At 56.9% G+C, this 17,662-nt stretch overlaps 1 protein-coding gene across 16 annotated transcripts in view; it reads right to left on the reverse strand.

Moving 5' to 3' along the window:
- Nucleotides 1–4,374: 4,374 nt before the first annotated feature.
- Nucleotides 4,375–17,662, reverse strand: part of Kif1a (kinesin family member 1A) — an 89,042-nt gene continuing 75,754 nt past the window's right edge. For 12 of the 16 annotated variants that reach the window (XM_076549660.1, XM_076549658.1, XM_076549653.1 and 9 more), the window contains 11 exons: nucleotides 15,677–15,791; nucleotides 14,607–14,740; nucleotides 13,105–13,166; nucleotides 12,586–12,731; nucleotides 11,994–12,194; nucleotides 11,470–11,547; nucleotides 10,796–10,920; nucleotides 10,073–10,225; nucleotides 9,212–9,404; nucleotides 8,335–8,453; nucleotides 4,375–7,550 (listed from right to left, as the gene is read on the reverse strand). In XM_076549660.1, coding sequence (XP_076405775.1) covers nucleotides 7,508–7,550; nucleotides 8,335–8,453; nucleotides 9,212–9,404; nucleotides 10,073–10,225; nucleotides 10,796–10,920; nucleotides 11,470–11,547; nucleotides 11,994–12,194; nucleotides 12,586–12,731; nucleotides 13,105–13,166; nucleotides 14,607–14,740; nucleotides 15,677–15,791 — 1,369 coding nt within the window. In that variant the 3' untranslated portion in view covers nucleotides 4,375–7,507. Of the gene's footprint in view, nucleotides 7,551–8,334; nucleotides 8,454–9,211; nucleotides 9,405–10,072; nucleotides 10,226–10,795; nucleotides 10,921–11,469; nucleotides 11,548–11,993; nucleotides 12,195–12,585; nucleotides 12,732–13,104; nucleotides 13,167–14,606; nucleotides 14,741–15,676; nucleotides 15,792–16,941; nucleotides 16,966–17,662 lie in introns of all 16 variants that reach the window. The other 4 variants (XM_076549659.1, XM_076549656.1, XM_076549651.1 and 1 more) reach the window with 1 other exon arrangement.

Consider the following 17,662-nt stretch of genomic DNA (forward strand, 5'->3'; position numbering starts at 1 on the left):
CATAGATGATGATAAGGGCTGTGAGCCTACCAGCATCCTGCATCAGGGCTGGGGGTGGTGTGGGAAGGTGGTCCTGATGGAGCAGGACAGCTAGGATCATCCCTGCAAGAGATGGGGGCTGGGTGGTGGGTAGTTGCTGCATCAGAGGCACCAGCATCCCAGGAGCAGGGACAGCTCCTCACGGCCACACTGAACCCAACGAGGCTGGCAGCCTGGGGTCCTCATGGCCTGCACAGTAACGACCAGGACAGGAATCCTCCTGCTGAAGTGTCAGGGTCACAGTCCTATTACACGATGTGCCAGAACTTGGGTCAGACATTTAAAGTGAGAAAATACTACATTAATGTATGGTGTGGCTGTACAGGGTGATGTATATGGTGATGTATACGGAGGAGCTATTCTAGACGCCGTGTGAGAGTTTTGAATGAGCATGCTTGTACACACATACACACCCTCATACACGGGGCAGAGGGGTGATATCCACACACAATTGTTGATAGGAATTTATCCCAGAGTATGTTCCTAGCCTTTGGTGTATAGATGTTTGCTGCCCGACTGTTTACAATACTTTTGAAAATTGACCATTTTCACTGTGGTATGTCTATGACGTGACACGTTGAGAAGTCTCTAAAACCCCATAGATTAAGATTTGTCGAAAAATTTAAATGCATTATATTTGTGGAAAAACAAATTACTCCTAGCAAGAAATGCCCACTTGTTTATCAGAATAGTTTTACTTTATCCCTCCTGCTTCCCCTCTTTCTTTCCAAAAATTGGCTTGGAAAAGGCAGAGAAACACTGATTTCCTCTGTATGGGAGAGGAGGAGGTGGATGAGGGATGCAGAGAGGCAGCCTGCCGGATCTATGCTGGAGGAGACCAAGCGGCCATGGGCAATCTCCTCAGGAAATACCCCCGGCTGTCTTTGGGGACAGTCCAATCCCAGTGCCTTCTACAGAACTGTGAAACCAGGACGTTGGTGCCTGAGCTTGGGAAGGGGCTGTGTCAGGCTGGCAGGTGGGGGGGACTGGGGGTTGTGTCAGGCTGGCAGGGGGAGGGGCTGGCAGGAGGGAGGGGCTGTGTCAGGCTGGCTGGGGGGGCTGTGTCAGGCTGGCAGGTGGGGGTGCTGTGTCAGGCTGGCAGGTGGGGGAGGGGCTGGCAGGGGGAGGGGCTGGCAGGGGGAAGGGGCTGTGTCAGGCTGGCTGGTGGGGGGGTTGTGTCAGGCTGGCTGGGGGGGGTTGTGTCAGGCTGGTGGGGGGGGAAGGGGCTGTGTCAGGCTGGCTGGGAGGGAAGGGGCTGTGTCAGGCTGGCTGGGGGGGTTGTGTCAGGCTGGCTGGGGGGGAAGGGGCTGTGTCAGGCTGGCTGGGGGGGGAAGGGGCTGTGTCAGGCTGGCAGGGGGGAGGGCCTGTGTCAGGCTGGCAGGTGGGGGGGCTGTGTCAGGCTGGCAGGTGGGGGTGCTGTGTCAGGCTGGCAGGTGGGGGAGGGGCTGGCAGGGGGAGGGGCTGGCAGGGGGAAGGGGCTGTGTCAGGCTGGTGGGGGGGGCTGTGTCAGGCTGGCTGGGGGGGAGGGGCTGTGTCAGGCTGGCAGGGGGGAGGGCCTGTGTCAGGCTGGCTGGGGGGGAAGGGGCTGTGTCAGGCTGGCTGGGGGGGTTGTGTCAGGCTGGCTGGGGGGGAAGGGGCTGTGTCAGGCTGGCTGGGGGGGCTGTGTCAGGCTGGCTGGGGGGGTTGTGTCAGGCTGGCTGGGGGGGTTGTGTCAGGCTGGCTGGGGGGGAAGGGGCTGTGTCAGGCTGGCTGGGGGGGTTGTGTCAGGCTGGCTGGGGGGGTTGTGTCAGGCTGGCTGGGGGGGAAGGGGCTGTGTCAGGCTGGTGGGGGGGGCTGTGTCAGGCTGGCTGGGGGGGTTGTGTCAGGCTGGCTGGGGGGAAGGGGCTGTGTCAGGCTGGCTGGTGCTCAGCCTGTGAGGTCCTCTGTCCCAGTGGGTGCATTCTGCAGGGTCTCTCCCTTCTAGTCGCTGAGACGGACCTTGCAACATCTGATGGACTGGGAGGGGAGACACAGCACAGCCTCTCTACTGCGTGTGGTGAGTTTGTTGTTGTTTGCAATTCCCCGTGAATCTGCCATGACTCACATTCTGAAAACTGCCCTACAACAAGTTTGCATTATTGCTTAATTCTTTTAAAATGAAAAGAGGACATGAACCAAGACAGAAATCTGAGTCTGGCAGATTCCTTGTGGCTTGGGATGAGGAGGAGGTGAGTTCATATTTTCAGAGGGCTTAGCCTAGGGCTGCATATACCACATGGGTCTGGTATAAGCTTTTTGCTTTTTGAAAAAAAAATAAATGAAAATGAAAATGTAAAATTTAAAAATGAATGTACATTCCAGTTGTAAGGATAAACCTGTGTCATTTCTGCCCAGCCCTGACTCCATTTTGGGCACCCACAAATGCTAAGTGACCGCCAACAGACTCTGGATACCTAGGAGTGGAACCATGAGTCAGGCCGCACGGCCACGGGATGACCCCGGGCTCGGCAGCTGGTGCCACCTCCTGTGTGGCTGTCTTCTGGTGTTTCGTGCCACTTGTCTCCCAGATGGTGTCCAACGGTTGAGCACTGTGACCCTGTATCCCATGGATCTTCCTCCTCCTCCTGGGCCACAGCCCCGTCCATGCTGGTTCCTCCATGCAGGCCCCTGGTGGGCAGTCCTCTCAGGCACAGTGCTCGACTCTTTTGATTCTACTGCCAGAGTACCCGGCCGTAGCCACTCACCCTAAATCAGAGGGAGGCCACTGTCAGTCCTGGCTGTAAGGTCATCTGCCTTGTGCCCTGCACGAGTCTAGACTAAAGCTTTCATAGCCTTTAGGGCACTCGGGGCAGAAGAGCCTGGGATCACCGCTCCCAAGCCCCAAGCTACTCAGGTCACCCCAGCCAACCAACAGCGGCCCCTGATTCCCGTCTGCCCCGGCTGGGCCCTTTGCCTTCTCTGCATCCCTTGTTCTGCCATCCCAGAGCCTGACTCGGGCTGGCGAGAGCGTGATTCGGTTCAGATCCTCTGTGGACAGGAGTCAGGCCCCCGAAGCCAGGGCCCAAGTGGATCCTGAGACCCATCCTAAGGAGTAGGGCCCTGCGCTAAGCCCGAGTTGACTCCAGACCCAGGCTGGCCCTACTCTATGAAAACACCTGTTACTCTTGGTGCCGGTGGCCTCAAAGCGAGCCCTCAGTCTGGAGTGACCCAGTCACAGTATAGCTCTCCGGAGCTTGAGCGTCTCAGGGCCATGTTACATTTCTGGGAATCTGGAGCACCTGGTAGGGATCTAGTCTCATAACACTGGGACGTGCACAGGCTAGCCAGGCCAAATGAGCTCAGGGCTAGAATATAACACGGTGACCCGGCTCAGGAAGTGGAAGCAAGTCTAGCCCATGCCCTCTGATGCCTTCTTGGTCTCCACCGGCTTCAAGCCTAGAGCCTACCAGGCCTGAGACCCAACACACTCCCACACTCCAGACTGATACAGTCGCACCTCAGGCTGGTGCAATACCATCTGCAGCCAGAGGGTGGCACCACAGGAGACTCCAGAGAACATCTCTGCTCCCCCAGGGTCCCAGCCAACCTGGTGTCCTTTGGAGGTAACCAGCTAACACTTGTAGCCACACAGATCCCATCCTCCCATGACAAACAGAAGCAAAATGGACCATCTTTCCTCTCAAAGGGTTAAATAAGACAAAACTCCACTTAAAAAGAAATGTAAAGAAGCCACTTGGCAGAAATTCAAATTCCTACAGGATCAGCATTTCTTGAAATCAAAATATATGCTAAAGTTTCATTTCTGCCCAGAAACTGTGCGGCTCTGTATTAGCCAATCACCAGAGAATGTGAGGAAAAGCGATGAGCGCCAGAGTGAGGCGCTGGGCTCTTGACTTGCCAATATGCATTTGGACTGTCTATTCATTTTCTCGAAGCCCAAGACTCACCATGAATCAATCACCAGTGAGATGGGGACCCCAAACTCTCAGCCCATCAAAAGAGCAGGACCCTGTGAGTGAGAGCCTCCCATCAGGTCCTGGCCCTGAGGGTCAGAGGTTCTGAGGGACCACAACCCAAAAGGCTGCTGAGGGAGGCGTGAGTAGCAGCTGCCTAGAGCCTGGTCCACAGGTTTAGTCTGGAATAGGTTTAGTCAGCACTGAGGGGGGCAGGTGGGCTCAGAGCTGGCACCCCCATGCACCTCTAACCCCTCAAAGCTCTCTCCTATCTGCCTCTTTGACCCCCAAGAAGCCACCTCCTCCCTTCCACACCACCAGGGGCCGGCACCACCTCTGGTTGGATAAATGTGCCCACGAGCATTTTCAGCTGCGGCCGGTAGACAGAGACATAAGTCAATGGTTGTGTGTTGCATGAGAGCCACGTTTATTTCTTAATTGGACAGAGCCCTAAGTGCACACGAACAGTACAGGAGGCTACAGCTAACACTCAGGTGTAAACAGCAGGATACTAGTCATTACGTCAGGTGGTCACGACACGGGGGGCCAGGGGGTGCCCACAGCAATCACATATGTACAAGTCAGGGACACAGCCTCTGAGCTGCAGGGGAGCCCTCAGGATAGACAAACTGCAGGAGGTCCGGGCTCATGGGGAGACTCAGGTCAGCCACAGCATCTGTCCATCCGGGGGGACTGCATGGCTCCAGACCCAGGGGTAAAGGAATGTGTCTTGTGAGGTCCCCAGGCCGGGTGGAGCAGAGGATCAACATCTTAGCCTTGTTCACATCTGTAACATCAGCCATATTCAGTAATCCCAAGATACCCAGGGGTGTCCAGGGGCCGAAATAGATGAGGAGAGCAATTTAGTACGTGTGTGTGTGTGTGTGTGTGTGTGTGTGTGTGTGTGTTGAATGATATGTTGGCATGATTGCTTGGAGCAGGACAGGAGGTCTTAGATGTGTTATCCAGGCATTAGCAGAGTCTCACAATAACCCAGCCCTGGGTTCTCCTAGGATGCCAAAGCAGCCCACCTTCTCCAGGAAAGATGATTATCTCAAACAAAATTGAGGTTACAGCCGGGAAGCATCAAGTATCAGAACCAAACTGTGGTAGTGTTTTTCTGGACCCATCTCATTCCCTGCACTTAGCAGGAAAGAAGCTTCAGCTAGGAAGACTTCTTGATGACATGAGCCCACCCCCAGTCTCCAAGTCAGCCCTCCATGTCTCGCTGTCAGATGAATGACCTTCAGCGGACATGATAGTTTTGGGTAGGAAGGGCATGAAGAAATCAGGTTTCCTGCGCTGTGGATGGAGTTCTTGCTCAATCAGTTCTGGTTACGAGGCTCTGACTCGGGGCCTCCCACAAAAGCAGGGAGCCCCTCTTTGGTTCCCAAACAATACCAGGATAGCATTGGGCCGAAATGGAATGGCCCCTGAATGGTGTGTGTGTGTGTGTGTGTGGGGGGGGGGGGTTAGAGTTCCTAACCTTTCTACAACCTGACCCAGGCACAGGTGCTCTGTAGGTTGGCTGGCCTCAGACACCCACATGCTGGGTGGCGCCGGACTCTTCCAAGGCCTCAGCTTCAGGCTGGCTGACCTGAGCGAGCATGGCAGGCCTGACTGCCTCTCTGCCTGCTGGGAGCTGTGTGGCTGTGTGGCTCTCTCTTGGGAACCAAGAAATTTCAGTAACTCGCTCTTTCCCTTCTTTGAGCAGTTCATGAGTGCCAGAGTGAGCTTGTTAAGGACCCAGATGTCTCCTCTCCACTCTGTATCTCAGTCTCCTGCCTCTGAGGTCCACAATGGACAGCGCAGGTCACCTGGTTTCTGGTTATGGTTTAATTTTGGTCTGGGGTGGACATCTTGATCTGGATTCTTAGAAGCGAGTCTTATCCTACATTTCAAAGATAGGGTTTCCTGAGACCTGATGCTAAGGACTGTTACCTCGGGTCCTAGGGATGAGGCTGGGCCAAGCATGATGGTGGCCACCCATATGGCACCTGGCCCCAGTGACAGTGAATTCTCAGCTTCAGCAGGGCTCACACTGGCTGGCAGGTGCACACACTGCTGCCGGTGGGAACCTTGGCACCACCCTGAATCTTGACACCTGGATGAAGGGCAGGGCCCTCGATAACTACGCTGAGGAGGGACCTCGAAACCAGAGCCTTCCCTTATGGCTCTCCAGTCAGTAGAGATGCTGTGAACGGTCTTAAGAATATCCATGCCAAGTCATGTGGGGACATGTGGAGACAGCCTGGGCTGACAGGGGGCTCAGACCCAGCAGTTTATCTAGAGGGGGAGGGGCTGGTCAAGGTGGTGAGAGAGACCTGAAGTAGCTGAGTGTAACTGCTCCCGGTGGGCGCCGGGGGCTTGAGGTTTGGTTTCTGGTTTTCCACATGGGCCCGTGGTATGGAAATTCCCCCAGATGCAAAAGGGGAGAGTCCCTTTGCCAAGACCACCACGAGGTCACCCTCATCTGCCTGACAAGGACACACATCACTCGTTGAGTTCTCTTGCTGAGACTGACAGAGACGCTCTACCCGCTGGGCAGAGACTGTAAGGGATCACTGATCACAGAACCTTCCCGAAGATACATATCCACCCCTCTTCTCACCGACGACGACACCCAAGGCTAAAGTCAGAGACCTCATCCTGAACACCAGTGGACTCTGCCCGCCCTGACCCCCAAGCCCTGTGTAAACCCGACCACCTTACCCAGCAGCCTGGACACAGCCCAGCTGGAGCCAGTCTGCACTGCCTAGCAGGGGCTGACCTTCCGTACACCTCATCTGATCCTCCCCACTCCGGGACTGAAGGAAGCTGCCTACACCACCCTTAGCGCGCCATCTTGGGAACTGTTCCCTCAGAAGCGGCAGACAGCACCTTCTGAGTTGCCTAAGTCTCGGGACTTGCAGACCCCTTACGTACATACCCTGGTGGGTGCATCTCAGACAAAACTGGCCAGGGCGGAGCACCCCTGTGCCAGCTGTTAGGAGCCGTGGCTGTTCACACTCCTCCTCTCTGCTCCTAGCAGGCTGGAGACATACGTGGGAACCAACAGGGCCTAGGCTGGGGTGCGGGGGGGGGGGGGGGGGGGGGGAGGCAGGGTGTTGGGGAGAGCTCCACATGAACCTTACAGTCCTACCTGGAGGCATTAGAAATAAATACTTATAAACAGAACACAGTCTTATAGTTAATGTCTCAGAGGACTGCTTCAACGCCACTAACTAATGTATATTAATTATAAGTCTGTCTATGCTTAAAAAAATATTAGAACAGCGGCAATACCCTGGGTCTTGTGCCCTCTGACCTTCCTGGCATTCCGAACTTCCCACCAGAGCAATTTTGGAAGAAACAACAACACACACAACCTCTGGGGGCACAATTCGTCATGTGGCATAGGCCTCCCGCCAGAGGTGGGGTTGCTGGGCCCAGCACAGGTGTCCCCTGGTGGGGGAAGGGCTGAGTGGCAGATGACAGGGACAGATGAGAAGGACAGGGGAGTGGTCTGGGCCACTGGATGTCCGGAAGGCTTCGGCTCAGACCCGCATCTGCGCAGATCTCCTCCGGGAGAGCTTGGACCTGCAAGGGTGAGGGTAAAGATGCTGCAGTCAGAGTCAGGCGTTGACCCCCCCCCCCCCCCCCCGGGGCCCTCCAGCAGCCAGGGGCAGCTCAGCAGACCCCACACCACACCATAGCCACGCGGCTTCTTCAGCCCCTTAGACTCGTGGAGACTTGATATCCGATACATCAGCGCTTTGGGAGGGCACCTCAGCCCTCCCCACTGTCCTTCATCAAGTCTGCGATATGGGAGAGGTGGGGTCCCCCCAGAGGGGCCTGGATCCATCCATTAGATCCGTCCATTCAGAAAGTCTTCCAACCGACTTTTTGCATTAGCAATAAGGACACAGAAGCAGGTACAGGTAGGGGTGGTTGTCTGCGCTTTACCCTGAAACACCACCCCTAGTAGGCAGCAGGTAACTGCTAGGTACCTGCCCCCCCTCCGGGGGGGCGTGGCCAAGGGGGGGACCCCTTTAGACCTGGAATGTGTAACACACTCATTCTCTTGGCTACCTCGTGGTCTTGGATGCTGGATGCTGGTACTGCAGACCAAGGCAGAGTTCTCCAGAGAACCGCGTTGGACCACGCCCCACCCCTCCTGGATCCTGTGACCAACTCCCTTACACAGATTGTGCGTTAACCCAGAATAAATCCCTTTTGACTATCAGACGGACTCCGTGGACTTGCCACTTTAGATACCAGCATGATCAAGATTGCCCCAGCCCCAAGAGCATGGAGGGTCGGACATAGGCTAGCTCTCCACGTGATGTCTCCTCTTCCTTCCGTCTCTCCGCCTAGCCCGTACCGAATGGTCCCAGCCAGGAGCGGGTTGAAGGCATACAGCCAGTCGTGCATGTCCTTGTCACTGTTGGCCTGCAGCAGGATGCCTCGGTGCTCCGTGCACACAGCGAAGGTGTTGGGTGTCTGTAGAGGGAAGCTGCCGGTGAGCAGGCTCCGTGGTGGCAGGGTCACTCCCATCCCACACCAAGAGCCGGCTGGGAGAGAAGGCCAACCTTCCACAGCACAGCAGCCCCTGGGCGTGGGGGCGGCTGCTTTCTCCGTAAAGCACATGCTTTGTCCTGATCACATAGGCATGCAGCTCCATTCTGGAAGCTTCTGAGGTCTGGAAACTTGTTCCAGTTCTATGCTCATGCTGCTCTGTCTCCCCGGGGAATGACTCTGACCTTTATGAGCCCGGGACCCTGGCTGAAGTGCCCCATTCATCTGTGCCCTCTGGGCTGGTTGTGTGCAGTAATTAGGTTCATATAATTCTCACCACAGGGAATAAAATATCCAGTGGGCACTGGAGCCTCCTTCCACAGTCTTGGAGTACCTTCCCTCTAACCAGCGGCAAGGAGCTGGCTCCCACACTTTTAGGGCACTGTTTGCTTGTGGAGGGCTGTGGATCAATGCCTCGGGCAAGAGAGCTTGTGGGGGCTGTGAGGTTCTGCCTCACCTGCCAGGGTCCTCGGGGACCCCAGGACAGGACCTAGCTGTTGACCGTTTGCATGGGTGAATGGCAATACTTGCTATCAATCACCAATAGTGGTTACCAGGAGCCTTGCTGAGGCTCAGACAGGACAGGTCAGGGGCTTTAACAGCCGAAGAGGCAACAGTGGGCACCCCCCGCCCCCCCTCCCCCGGGGCGGACCCAGTACATCTGAGCTGGGCCCTGGCCGCACCTTGAGCATGGCCTGCTGGTCCTCGCTGTACTCCACCTGGGCAGTGGAGAGGTTGAGCACAAATCTCTCTACGGTGTCCTTGTCGCTGTTGTACATGTAGGCGTAGGGGCGCCGCACCACCACGAAGCGCTTGGCCCAGCCAGCCGTGTGCGGTTCCAGGAAGTGCAAGTACCCCTTCTTGGAGACGATTGGGCTGCGAGGTAGAGACACATCGGTTGGCTCAGGAACCTTGGGCAGTCGGGATAGGGGAGCCCACAGGGGGGCCCGCACTCTGTTACCCTGCACTAGGTCCTCAGGAAGGAAGGAGACAGGTGTGAAGGGGTAGCTGACAGATTGCCTTGGGATATCCAGAACAGAACTACCAACTCATACCTGGGATAATTCCCCGATTTTCAGTGGGGAGATTTGGGAGAAAAAAAAGCTAAAGTCCCAGAGCAGTTGCCCCGTGCCCAGTGTCTACTAGGTTCCCATCTCTGCCCCATTCACCTGCCCTCTACTCTCTGATGGTTACCTGCTCTGTTCCCAAGGGCCAGAGGGGCCTGTCTGCCTTGTACACAGGTAAGGGGTCCCCCAAGCTCTGCCCTGCACACAGGGCTGAGTGCCTGTTGCTAGAAAGCTTCTGATAGCCGGGCGGTGGTGGCGCACGCCTTTAATTCCAGCACTTGGGAGGCAGAGGCAGGTGGATCTCTGTGAGTTTGAGGTCAGCCTGGTCTCCAAAGCGAGTTCCAGGAAAGGCGCAAAGCTACACAGAGAAACACTGAAAAAAAAAAAGAAAGAAAGAAAGAAAGAAAGAAAGAAAGAAAGAAAGAAAGAAAGAAAGAAAGAAAGAAAGCTTCTGATCGAGGCAAAGACCTTGCATACCTGACTCGGATCTCTTGGATGTCGGGGACCAGCAGGCGCTGGGGCTCCTTGTCTGCCTCTGCTGCTCCAGTAGGGGAGGGAGTCTTCTTGGAGTCAAGTTCCGGCAGGAGCTCCGGCTCTGGGCTGGCGGGCCGGGAGCAGGGCTGGGGGGTCCTAGAAATGGAAGGTAACATTGCCTTCCGCCAGGGTCCTTCAAGGGCCTGGTGCTCCCTGGGAACGCCCTCCTCAGAGCTGCTAGGGAAAAGTGCAGGGACTGTCTGGCTGAGTCCTCCAGAGGAGTTCCTGGGGTTCAGAGTCCATCTGGCTCCAGGGCCGCCGGACTGGGTGAGAAGGCTCCACCAGCCGCTCAGCCAGGGTAGGCTCTGAAATGCTGGGGAGGCGCCACCCCTCCTTCAGGACATTCTCCGGTCTCTGCCCTGTTTAAAGCCCACACAGCTTCCCCTTCCTCTCTAAAATGGCCACTGTTGCTCAGCGGTGGCTCCGCGTTCTTGGTGCAGTAGACGACCAGGACGGGCCAAGGTGGCTGAGGACCAGCGGAGGCCCCATACCTTCTGGTTTTGTTTTTTAATTGGAAAGTCCAAAGCATTCTTTAAAGAAAAGAACGACAATAGCCAGAAATCTTAGCAACCAGACCGTGAGGTTTCAGCATCCCGGGAGGCGGGGTTTCCTTCCCACCCTGCCCTGGAGCCTCTGCCCTCCCCCACCAGCACAGAGCTCACTCACCTCACGTCGGTGGCACCATAGCGTCCTTCAATCAGAGAGGGGCAAGTGGAGGAGGGGGTGAGCGTAGCTGCACCCAGAGGGGACATGGATGGGTCCCGCATCAGGGTGACAGACATCTCAGAGAGCTGCAGGACACAGAAAGTCTTCCTCAGGTGGACCTCTGGGCCTCGAGGAGGATGGGGCTGGTCTGCATTTTTTTCTTCTGTTTAGTGTGCCCTCACTCCTGCTTTTTCCAGCTCAAGGTGCTCCTTATCTTTGTACTCCTGGCCTTCTTCTAACTCCTACACAGTCCCGGCTATTTCTCCCAGGGCTTCAGACTGCCCTGACCCAGGTGGGTTCCCCCTTCAGAGGCTATGGGGGTTGGGGTGGGGCATGAGCTTCTGGAGTTGGTAGGAGCCTGCAGGACGAGGGTCCCATGGGGCGGGGGGAATGTCAAGGGGTTAGGAAGAGAGCAGAAGACAGGGCCTGGGTAGACACCACGTGCTCTGGGCCGGGCCGGGTCAGGTCCTCACTCACACGCCAGCCTCCTCAGATCTCGGGCCCAGGGAACCAGCTGTTCAGCTGTGAGGCACCTCACTGGGCCCTGAGAGGGAAGTTCCCAAGAAAACCTTCCCTGCTTTTGCCCAGCAAGACCAGGGCCGCCCATGACGGTGGGCCCCGGGGCCTGTGCCTACCTTGCTCTCGCTGGCACTGATACAGACGTGGCTGTGGGTGTACTCTCTGTTGAACGTGTGCATGAGGAGTCGTAAGCACTGTCGACAGAGAACACACGGTTAGACCCGCACCCGCGGCAGCATGGGGCCTCCATCCGCCCTGTCCCAGACATTGTCAGATGGGGGTTGTTGAAGAACAGCGGACTGAGGGGGCAGCACTCCCACACTCTGCTTCCGGGAAGGCTAGGACTTAGCATCACCTAGAGACACAAGGCCTCCCTAAGTGGCCTGGCTCTGCTTGGAGGCAGGGAGCTAGCTCCCCAGCAGTTCAGGGATTCATGAGATGGCAAGTCACTGCTGGGGAGGAACCTATAAAAGGCCTCAAGCCGAGGGTTCTGAAGGAGAGGAAAGTGGGGTGAGGTAGCAGGCAAGGGACTAGCTGGCCCCTACCCCCCACCCCCTGGCTCCTGGCGACTCAGACCGAAGCTGGCCACAAACCAGGCTGGGCCACTGCCATGGCCACAACACCCACCAGCCCAGCCTACCTTGACGGCCAGCTCCCTCTGCCTCTCATTGGGGGCCTCCAGAGGCGATGGCTGACCCTCAGCGGACAGTGGGGAAGAGGCACCTGAGGAGCTGCGGGACTCCGAGTCCTCGCTGGAGGCTGGGGACAGCGCCTCGGGGCCAGGCCGCTGGGTGGTCTCCAGCTTCTCCCGTAGGAGCAAGTAGTGCCGCGTCTTCTCCACCTGTAAGGGGGGCCACGGTGAGAGATGGCAGCAGCCAGAGTAGGTGGCCAGCCGCCCTGCACAGCAGCAAGGTCCTCTGGTAAAGCGTGGGGAAGTCTTCCCTGCCCGGGTTATGGCTGGTAACCTGAGGGATACACCGCTGGCAGGATTCAGAAGTTCCAGACAAGCCTCGCGGTCTCCTTCATAGCTAGCCGTCCCCACGAGGCTCACGGGCCCTGCCGGGAGCACTAGGGGACTATGCCTCTGGATCCCGCTTCCCATGTGCACCCTGTGGCTAGACTAGCAGTGGCAGCTCCCGAGGGCGGGTTCCCTGGCTTCACTTGGGCTTCATTCTGGGTCACAGCTGGCTAGCCGCACTTGCTTTTCGGTCCCCAGTGGCTCCCACGCTCACCTCCTGTAGGAGGCTCAGTTTCTCCAGCTCCCACTGATGGTCCAGGATCAGGCTGTCACTCCGAGGCCTCCAGCCAGCCAGGTTCTCCTCACCCCGGACATAGGCCACTGACGTGTCCAGCACGCGCCGGCGCCGGCGCTGCATCCCTGCATGGGATCGACACTCTAGCATTCTGACAGACGTCAGGCTTCTCCCATCAGCCGCCAAAGTTCTTTCCTTTCTGGGTTCAAGCCTGGCTCCCCTGGGCCTCACCCACGGGAGGCTGTCTAGCAGTCCCCCTCCCATGTGACTATGCCGTAGGTGGCCAGAGCAGCTAGCAAACTTGACTCCTCCTCTTTGCCCTCCCATCTGAGAACACTCTAGAGGCTGGAGAGAAAACACTTGCACTTTGCACACGAGGCTCCCAACTTAGCAGAGGTCAAGCCAAGGAGAGTGGTGGAGGCTAAGCAAGCCAGGCATCCCGGGACCCTTGCCCCTTGCCCTTTGCCCCAGCAGAGAGTAGTCAAGACGGTCTCCTACCTGGGCTACCTGCGTCGGCCACATGGCAAAGGCTGAGCTCATACACACCGGTCACCCGGTTGCTGAGGGAGCAGAGGGAGAGGCCACATCATTAGTAAGCACATGGGGACAGATCACCACCACTGAGGCATTCTGGGCACAGATCTCATCACAGGCCTAAGGCAGGTAGCTTGTCTCAGGGTGTGGTGGGTCACATCCTGAGCTGTAGTCCCCATGCTGGTCTTCAGCTCTAGATCGAGACCCCCATGGGACCTCAGCTTTGTGAACTAAATGGCCCTTCTGGAAGCTGGAGCTGATTGGGGAGCTGAGGTACACAGAGACATGAACACATTTGCACCCCCCTCCCCCAGATCCTTAGGTGTTGTGGAATATCCCTTTACACTGTATGAAGATCTGTTACTGTGAGTGGTTTAATAAGAAGCTAAATGGCCAATAGCTAGGCAGGGTTTTCTGGGCAGAGAGAATGCTGGGAAGAAGGAATCGTGGGGGGACATGGAAGCATGACAGGTAGGAGATGAGGTAACAAGCCATGAGCCACATGGCAGCACAGAGATTAATAGATGGGTTAATTTAATAATTAAAATAAATAGGTTAATTTAAGTTATAGAAGATAGTTAGAAACAAGCCTATGCTACCAGCCAAGCTTTCATAATGAATGATAAGTCTCCGTGTGGTTATTTGAGAGCTGGCTGGTGGGACAGAGAAAGACTTGCTATACTCAGCACCAGGCATCTTTAGTTCCCTGAAGTCCTCACACCCTACAGAGAAGCCTTCCTGTTCTTATGATGCCAAAGTCACCAGCACAGCTCTTTCAGGGAGATGGGCTTTGATGGCCACTGAGTCCTGATCCCCAAGGGCCTTCCTTTTGTCTATGTCCAGAGTTGGCCCGTGTGGTAGATGAGTGGCCTGCACTGAGCCGCAGAGGCCTCTCTGCCCCCATGGTTCTAGTTCAGGCCCTCCCTCTGAAGCTATCGTAAGCAGCAAGAATTGGGGAGGATGGTCCAGAGTCTGAGACTCAACTTCCCTGGACCTTTCAGTGTCCCTTAACTCACTCCCACATACACACACTCAATTCAGCTTCTCCTGGGAGCTGCAGGCAGACGTAAGGGCAGAAATTCCTGGGGTAGAGTTGCAGGGCGCCCGTGGGGAGGCTGGTGTCTGTAGGCCTCTCTACTTCCCATGGAGATAGAGGGCTCCCTCGTCCTTGCTTGACGTGATGCATGTCCACTACGTGTGCTTCCACTGAGGGCAGGGGCAACTGAGGGCAGGGAGCTGGAGGGTGGGCGGTTGGTCCTCACTCCAGCAGCCCGTGCTGGGGAGCTCAGGGGCTTCTTGGCACAGGAGTGTCAGTCTGCTGGGGTGAGGCTGTTTTCCAGTCCAACAGAGTTTTTGCTATGCCCAGGGTGGGAAGAGGCAGTCCTCTCCCATCCCTCTGGTGGGCTCTCATCTTTAAAGCATAAGTTCCCCCACCCCCCCACCCCCGCCCACCCTAGCGAGCTCACCCTTCTGTGGCCCTCAGGCTCCCACTGCCGAACAGGTTGCGAATGGAGCGTGAGGCCGGTAGCTTGGCGTCACGAGAGTAGAAAACCATGCAGAAGTCCTTGGTGATGACAGCAGGCTGCGTACAGTTCTCCATCTGTGACGGATGACAGAGGTCACAGGCATGGAGATGGCCCAGAGAGCCCGGGCCCCAGCTCAACCAGCAACAGTGTCCACCTCTCCCTCCCTTCCTTTAGGACATAAGAGCTACTCACTGAAGGCTGCTAATGCCTGCTCCTGACCCTTGCCAGACTCCTAGAGGAGGGAACCAGGGTTCTGCGTGCTCCCCCCCCCCCATTGCAGAAGACAGGGGCTAGCAAGGATCTCCAGGGCTCTACCCTGCTCCCTGGCTGTGTAACCATAAACCAGGGGCCTAGCCTGAAATCTTCTTGCAGATCAAGGCTGGACGTGGCCAACTCTCACTCTTGACTCTAACAGGGCCACAGCCAATCCCTTTCTGCTGGTGCTTGCTACGCCAGCTGTGCATGGTGGGTATATCACAGCAAATGTGCCCCGAGCATGGGGTCTGGCCTGTGTTTCCCAGGCTCACTGCGTCACTGCCCCTGAGGCAGCCCACACCTGATATCTGGGGTGATTTGTCCCCATGGAGAAGTGATGGCCTTTAGGAGGCTTGGCTCCCACTGTCTCTAAACTTCTCCTTTGATGCTGTGCCCAAGCGGAAGCACTCACATTCTGGTCTCTACCTGTGTGCCTCAGAGAAGGGCCACAGCACACACCTGGCCATAGCCTGGTGGCTGCAGGCCCCGGGGTAGGAGTGGCAGCGAAGGACTTCTATTTTTGTACTTTCTGGAATATTGATGCAATGTCTGGTGGTGATGCAGCCATTTTGTAGTCTCAAAGCTGAAACCCACACACTAAAGATACAGGTGTGTACTACTTTTGAGCATTGCCCAAGGCATGTGGGTTTACTCAAGGACTTGAGGCGTTCTCAAGAGAGTGGGGTCACCGGACCTCAATGTCACTTTGCAAGTCCCTCAAGCTATAGGGGGTGCTGTGGATGTGGGTGTCTTGCCTCAATGTAGGCAGAGAGGGTCATGTAGATTTTCTCCCGGTAAGGGGTGACACGATTCAGGAGGAGAGAGTTATGCATGGAGCTGTCCCAGGCTGCTTCAAACTGGTAGAAGGTCCTAGAAGAAAGCAGAGGCAAAAGGGGACGTGTCGGGTCGCTCTCAGCAGGGACGGGAACATGCAGACAGACACAGATAGAGGAGAACTGCAGGGAGATCACCAGAGTCACAGGCTGGGAAGCTTGGGTGGCACCAAGGAGGGCTGACCCCTCCTCACTCAGACCCAGGGCCAAGCAGGGCCCTCCTTGGGGCCATTGCCTGCCAGCCCCAGCTTCCTCAGCTCCACAGTGTGGACTGGGAGGAAGGGAAGAACCCTCAGAGGACACACCACGGCTAAGGAAGAGGGTGGAGGAAGGGGCAGGAGCTGCCCTGGCCTCAGTCTGAGCAAGGAGACATCACCAGGGATCTCCCCAAACGAGCCCAACCCTCCTCAGCCCGCCCCTTCCATTGAGACTCCCACTGCCAAGGGAAGGCCCTGGAGGAGGATGCTTGGAGTGGAAACAGTGGCCCGTAAGCAGCTTCCCATGGGCTCCTGAGAGCAATTCCATGAGAATAGCAACCTTGGGCTCTTTCCTCTGTCCCTGTATCCAGCTGGGGTGTCAGCAGGACTCAGATTTTCCCAGGATGATGGCTCAGGGTGGCTACCGGGAGCCCAGGACTTTACATCTATTCTAGGGACCTCTGCACCACAATTCCCATAGGCCCCTGCTCTGGAAGATGACAGCATCTGTTTCATTTATCCTAACAGAAACCTCCAGGGTTGGGGGCGGGGGGGGGGGGAATTTGCCTCAGCTCACAGCATGGCCACCCCACAGCCCTACTCCCTCCAAGCATCCTCACCGACACACAGTTCACAGGCCAGGCGGCAGCACACTCTCCCACCACCTCACGGCCAGGCCGTTCAAGGCCGCCAGCAGGCTCCCTGAGGTGCCTGGCCATGTGAGAGCCTGGCTGGGTGCTGCCTTTCTTCCTGTATGACACTGTCCAGGGAATAGGATGTGGGGGGTCAGCGGGCCGGGGACACGGAACAAAGCAGGCTGGACAGGACCACCGTCAGACACGGATCACTAAGGAGAGGTCTAAGGCGGGTGGAGGCAGCTGGGCAACCAGAACAGGGCGAAGAGCAGGCAGCCCTGGAGGAGAAGGGGTGGGGTGGGGGGCAGAGTAGAGGGGGTGGAGCAAGCAGGGCAGGGGAGAATGGTGCCTGTACCTAGTGTCATTTCCGAAGGAAACGCTAAGGGCGCAGCCAGGACACACGCACACACACAGAAGAGAGCGAGACGTCAGAACAGGCCTTCCATGGCGGCACAGCTGCTGAGGGGTCCCCTGGAGCCCCAGCCCAGCCCCACAGATGCCCCACATCCTCACAGAACTGCCTCCAGCGAGGACCACAGGGGGCAGCTGCCTCTTGGCTCTGTTTCCCGGCGGTAACTGTCCCCCACTTTATCCTCCAGCACCGAGGAGCTAATGTGTGAGTGAGGAGAGCGTAGGGTTGGCGTGGGCCGTCTCCAGCCAGTGCCACTGTTAGAGGGACACCAGGGCAGGACCGTCACTGTCACAGCTTGCTTGGACCTTGCACCCACCCGTATCTACCATCCTTTGCCTTCGAAGTCTCTGAAGTGGCCTGCAGTTTCCGAATGTAGGGTGTGTGTGTGTGTGTGTGTGTGTGTGTGTGTGTGTGTGTGTGTGTGTAGTCCTCTACGCCCTTGGAAAGAGTATGGTTTCTCCAGCCTGGGGTCCCCCTCAGGGACGGAGCCCCAAGCCTGTCCAGGCTAGTGTGGTCTCGGAGTTATCTGGGGTGCTTCTGGAAATAGAGTGGGCTCTTCCAGCTGGTCTAAAGTGGCCTTAGCCTGGGCCCAGGTGAGAGAAAAGAAAACTGCTGCCCTTGAGTGTATTGGCGGAGGATATTGCAAACCCCAGCGAACTGGAAT

This window comes from Peromyscus maniculatus, chromosome 13, assembly GCF_049852395.1.
Source record: "Peromyscus maniculatus bairdii isolate BWxNUB_F1_BW_parent chromosome 13, HU_Pman_BW_mat_3.1, whole genome shotgun sequence".
NCBI lineage: Eukaryota > Metazoa > Chordata > Mammalia > Rodentia > Cricetidae > Peromyscus > Peromyscus maniculatus.